Source organism: Malurus melanocephalus, unplaced genomic scaffold (genome assembly GCF_030028575.1).
Source record: "Malurus melanocephalus ecotype Western Australia unplaced genomic scaffold, MMel_1.1 scaffold_40, whole genome shotgun sequence".
Taxonomy (NCBI): Eukaryota; Metazoa; Chordata; class Aves; order Passeriformes; family Maluridae; genus Malurus; species Malurus melanocephalus.
In genome coordinates, this window is record NW_026623272.1 from 3,122,732 (window position 1) to 3,128,506 (window position 5,775).

At 39.4% G+C, this 5,775-nt stretch overlaps 1 protein-coding gene across 2 annotated transcripts in view; it reads left to right on the forward strand.

Moving 5' to 3' along the window:
- TOX3 (TOX high mobility group box family member 3) overlaps positions 1-5,775 on the forward strand; it is a 72,584-nt gene that overhangs the window by 49,122 nt on the left and 17,687 nt on the right. Inside the window, exon 3 of one of the 2 annotated variants that reach the window (XM_057364644.1) lies at positions 2,342-2,596. In XM_057364644.1, the coding sequence (XP_057220627.1) occupies positions 2,342-2,596 (255 nt within the window). The remainder of the gene's footprint in view (positions 1-2,341; positions 2,597-5,775) is intronic. The other variant, XM_057364645.1, reaches the window with a different exon arrangement.

Below are 5,775 nucleotides of genomic sequence, written 5' to 3' on the forward strand. Positions count from 1 at the left end.
TTTTTTTTTTTACAATATATACATGTTTGGATAAGTTATATAGTTAGAATTAAGTTCAGATTTAAAAATGTTAAGATATTCATCAACTCACTCCCATTTTATAGTAAGCTATAAGTATTAAGATGAATGCTACTTTTCTAAGTAAAAGATTGTATTATTATCTAGCTGTGTTATGTATTTYTATAGCTATCCTAGAATTATTCTGTTAGATGGGGAAAAAAGATCCAGTTCTTAAAATTACTAATATCTCATAAATATGTCAAATAAAGAGAGGTTAAAATGTACTACAATAATACGGGTTTCACTGAACTCTTTTGCCTGAACCAGGAATAAAAATAYGATTAAGTGTTGCTGTTTGTATTAAAGTGTGAACCTTACTTTGCAATTACTGCATTACAATGTATTTAATTATAGTGGTTTTGCATTAACATTAATGTAGCTTCCTCAATATTATTTTTGGGCCTGAGCACTGCTGAGCTAGAATCCCATTTTATTTCTGTAAATAATGCCTTAAGTGTGTAATCCTAGAGCACATTCAGGCTTAGGAGCCACACGTTTGCTTTATGTTTTCTGTGTCTATGTCATGATTACTATGACTCATTTTAAAGCACCTTAAATATTTATTGAAATAATATTTCAAGTGTTAATTACAGTGGTAATGAAAACAGCCAAATGCCACATATCAAGAATGAGTGTTTATCCGTATTGTTAATGTGATATGTTAGATTTCATTAAGCAGTAATGGGGTAGCAAATGAGTCACAAATTACAGTTGCATCTGTTACTAGACCACATTAGTGCCAAAATAACTGCAAATGCAGCCATAGGGTTATGTTCATTAGCCAACCACTTCTCCTGGCCAATCCATCCTTTGTGTTTGTGAACTACGGGGTCCATGAGAAGAAAAATTCACACCTTTTGTAAAATAGCAGTGGGGAAGTCAAACATCTCCCTAATCCAGGCCCAGCCTTCCCATCCAGAATGAAGTTACAGCYTTGCAGTTGGAGTGAGATGGGCACSGTCTCAGCAGACTCTGACGGTGCTGCAGACTGCAGCAATCTGGGACCTCATCATTTCTGGTGTGAGACCAATAATGACAGCTGACAGGTTCTATATGCAAGCAAAGGTTTTTCTTGTGTTTCAGTTTCCATCTTCTCTCAAGCGGTTATTAATTTATATCATCATTAACAGTTTGAAGGATGACAATTTGCAGCAGTTAATGAGATCTTTCACTGAACTTATCATTTTTAAATTAACTGGCATTAAGTCACTCTTTCAAACAATGTAATTAATACATAAAACAATTCTCCCTCCCGCCCCAACCTGAATCCTGAACTAATGCAAACAAACAAATCCCAGAGCAGCCTTGCATGTCCAGAACAAGACAAGAGTGCCTATTTTAGGATTGCCAACTGCCCAATTTGATCAAGGCAGCCCTGGTTCGGGTACATTTAAAATGGCCTAATTTCAAGCACTGAATTTCTATTATTAAGTAGCAGTGGACCTGAAATAATATATGAAAGTTCATTTAMCTCTCAAAAAATTTGAATAAGCGTAGCTCATTTGTTTCCCAAATAAAAGTCAGCAATGTTGAAGCCAGATACAGACTCCACTTGAATAAAGATTATCTTTGACAGACACATGCACACGTACAAACATGCACAAACTCTGAAGATAACTGGCAGTAAATGTTTCGCTCAAGGCATCTTAACAGGTGTTTAGTTCATAACAAACCTACTGTTCAAACAAAGCTGGCTTGCTTCAGAAAGCACTGGAAGCTGCTGTAATCACCCCCACGCTTTTGTACATCTCTCCTCCAAATTACAACCTGTGTTTAAAAGGCTGCACTCTATTTTGGGAATGGAAAAGAAATAAAGGACGATAATATTTCATGTTTGTTAGTGGATGAAAGCAAACAAAAGATGYGAAATGGTCAGTGCTGAATTCCTGTTGTGTGTGTGCTACAAAATTGTCAGTGTTTTATGAAGCGTGAGAGTAATGTAAGCTGTTTGTGCTATTTTACTAACATATCAATAAAGGGGCAGTTTGTTACAYGGCCAAATCCAGTGTAGCTGAGGCTCAGACTAACAACAGACAGATGTTGCTAATTAAGTACACATTAAAAAACTGTTAATACTGATACTCCATTAAAGCCRTATGATAATGAGACTTAAACCTTTAATCAGAATGATCCACAAACCCCTTCAGCATATGAAACTTAAAAATGTTGTTGGTTATAGAGTTTGCATTTGAGAACAGACCAAGGTTTGGACTGCAGGTGTGGAGGTGATTGCTGAGCCCTGTGTCCCTAACGCTGTCTGCCTTGTCCTGTCCTTTTCCAGCAGACGTTCCACACGCCRAGCCTCGGTGATGAGGAGTTTGAAATCCCACCCATTACCCCCCCRCCCGAGTCAGACCCTGCACTGGGCATGGCAGATATCCTGCTGCCCTTTCAGGGCCTTGGTGACCAGCTGCCTGCACAAGGAAATGAATTTACGCCTCAGTTTCCCCCCCAGAGCTTGGACCTTCCCTCTATTACAATATCCCGAAACCTCGTGGAGCAAGACGGCGTCATCCACAGCAATGGATTGCATATGGTAGGTCCGGCTCTTTGTGTGTTCCTGTTGCCTGATATTGCCTGTTAAATGTCGATTTGTGCCATCTATCAGTTTGCATTSAGCCCTCAGACAAGCTGGGTAATTCTTGGGAGGCTGAGCAAGCATTTGCCAGCGTTCTGTATCAGGTTCCAGGCGTGTYCTGTATGAAGCATGACACGTGTTGGTACACAGCAAACAACGATTTGCCATTACTCAGCTCCCTGAGGCAGTTGTAAATGGTTAGGGTTAAACACTGGTGGATTCAGTGAGATCAACATGGTTGTTAATGTACAGTGCAATGCCGTACTGTTTGTGAACAGATCTCTTGTGAAGAAGCAGTCAGGCTTTACAAACACAGAATTTTCATTTTGGGAATGGACTTGGAAGCCCATATCCATTGGCATCATGTGCATCCCAAGYGCTCCTAAAGTTCAAAAATGTGTTATACAGTTGGCACTGGCATCTCGAATTGACAGACCATAGTGCTGGCCAGGGTGARCTACAGCATTTAGAATAAATTACTTGCCTGTATTTGAAGTGTAGGACCCCCATCTGACATCCATCAGGATATTTTGAGAGCAGCTCAGAAGRAGAGCCAGACACAGTATGGCAACAGCAAAAAAAGCAATGTATCTTCCTAGATCCTTTATAYTCCATAGGCTAAATCTTTATGAATGGGATGTATTACCTTGACTGTACTCAGAAATACAGGGCCATAAAAGGACTTGGTTGTGCCCAGTGCTCTTGYTGGCCATAGAGGCCTGGGCAGGGTGTTCTGCTATTCCTGGGCTGTGTCTAAGCTCTCAGGAATGGGGAGCTGTGTCCTGGGGGGGAAGAGCTGAGTGATGGGGACTGTGAGGCTGATTCCAGAGTAAATTAGAACAATCAACAGCAGGAATGTGTGGAGTTTCCTGCAGAACCCACACACACTGTGGGGCTGTGATGTCCCTGGAGGGTGCAGGGGCAGCTCGCCTTTGGCGATCTCCCAGGGTGGCTTTCTGAGAGCTTTGTGCATCACATTCATACTGCTGGCAATGAGGCACAGCTGTGAGCCAGTTTATCCTACTCAGCATTTTAAACTCCAATTAGAATTAGTTTTTGTGTTGCATATTGAAGAGTGAGTGAATRTTTAGCTTGAACAGATATTTTACATCAACTATATTTTTTTCTGATTAGCTCTTTTATATAGGACCTTTTGCTGAACTTGGCGTAGTGAAAATACATATTTACTGCTGGACTGTAATAAGGGCTGTGTTGTTATGTTGTGATTTCWTTTTTATTATTCTGGCAAGTGAAAATTAATTAAAGATTTGCAAACCAACAGGCAGCAAATATTCCTCTGTAATTCTTCAGGCTGCTGACTYCATTTTAAATTTTAATATTTCTTTGGACGTTATGAAGAGTAGCTAGCACTARTGCAGAGTGAACCACAAGCTGCTCACTACTTAGGAGGTACAGAATTCAGTCATTCTGTGGATCCAAAACAGGGACTGCCTAAAACAGCCCTTGAAGGATATGGTACTTGTCTTAGATCTCATTTTGCACTCTATATGTTGGGTAACTTCTGAAGAAAGATCAGATTAATGAAACCTGAGAGTCAGGAATGTTGTGCCTGRAAACAAAAGTAATGGAGTGTGTGTGCACTGAATACAATGAAACTTGGTCAGAAAATATTGTGGGCTGGATCAGTGCTGCATTATGTGCACGAGTCCCTCAATGTTACCGRGTGTTTGTAACCTGACCCAGTTTTGCCCTTTAATTTTGCATTTTCACTGAATGTGATTCTTCCTTGAGTAAATGCTGGCACCTCAGCAGTTCCAACCAGAAGAGTTCTCCAGGTTGTGGATTTCTTCACTTGCCTGTGCTGGTGCTGAATGGGAGGCTTTACATCTTTGCCTTTCCCCTCCACTGTGTGATGTAGAAATTCATGGTTTCCATTGACTCCATTGGTGAGAATTTTTTCCTGTGTAGKTCAGTGAGAAGATGCAGAGAAGCTCCTGCCTTCTTACCCCAGGAGTCCAGTGGCATTTTTTAGGATGATTGCCAGTAAAAAGCTATGGATTGGGAACTTGTGTGCAGCAGTTTTGCTGCAGAGAATTGATGAGGAATCGTGTGATTTGATATGGAGGAGYCACGTAGGGAGGTTTGTGTGTCAGACATTCCCCACAACTCCTTGATTTGTGTCACGCTGTGACATGGAGGGGCCCCTGCCATTGTATTCCAGTCAGAAGTCTTTTTCTCTTTTGCTCATAAATGCTAGGTAGCTTTGAGAGGTTTAAAAACATTAACAGAGGGTCCTTGCATAGCTTTCCCCTGAACTCACATAGCTCTCTTTGGTAGTCAAATTTTCCAGCAGTTAATCTGTATTTCAAAAATAAAAAATGAAAACATTATATAATGTTTTATGTAGAAAATGTGCACTTTATTAAACTGGTAAATATTTATTAATAATATTAGAATTCATCTTTAAATTAGGCATTTCATGAATTACCTTGCCTTGGAGCTATAAAAACTTTATTGCAGCAATAAAAAAATGTAAAGGAGGCATTTTGACTATGAAATTTCATTTCATGGTCAATTGAATTTACTATATCTGAAAGAACTAAAGATGGGGTTGTAAAATAATTATGATGTTCGTATACACTTACAGAACAATGTTCTTATCCAGCGATACCGGGATAGTCTTATTTAAAYGCTGTATTAATGGTGTACTGCTAATCACTAAAGCTTCTTGAGCTGAATGCAAACCGAAATTATTTTAATATTAACTGCATCGAGTTTATTGCTTATCTCGTGAAGCATTAGAGAGCTTTACTGTAAGCAATATTTAATTTAGGTAACYGTAGTCCTACCCTGTTGCAAAGCCKGGTAGAAGAATTTCACCTTGAAGAAATGTCATGAGATTTTAAATCACAAATGTTGAAAAAATAAAATGGGCTCGGACAGAATTATGATTAATACTGTGTGTCTTTGGCTTTTTTCTATGTACTACCTGACATGTTCACCTATAAACTTGAATGCAGWATTGCCAGAGGCATGGTTAAAAATAGGTTATGTCAAGGTTTTCCTATGTCTCCCTTAGGGTATGGAGTTGGCCAGGTACCATGTAATGCTTCTGCAAGTATCTCATGTATTACTCACAGGATGACATACACACAGGAAAAAAAAAAAAAAAAAAA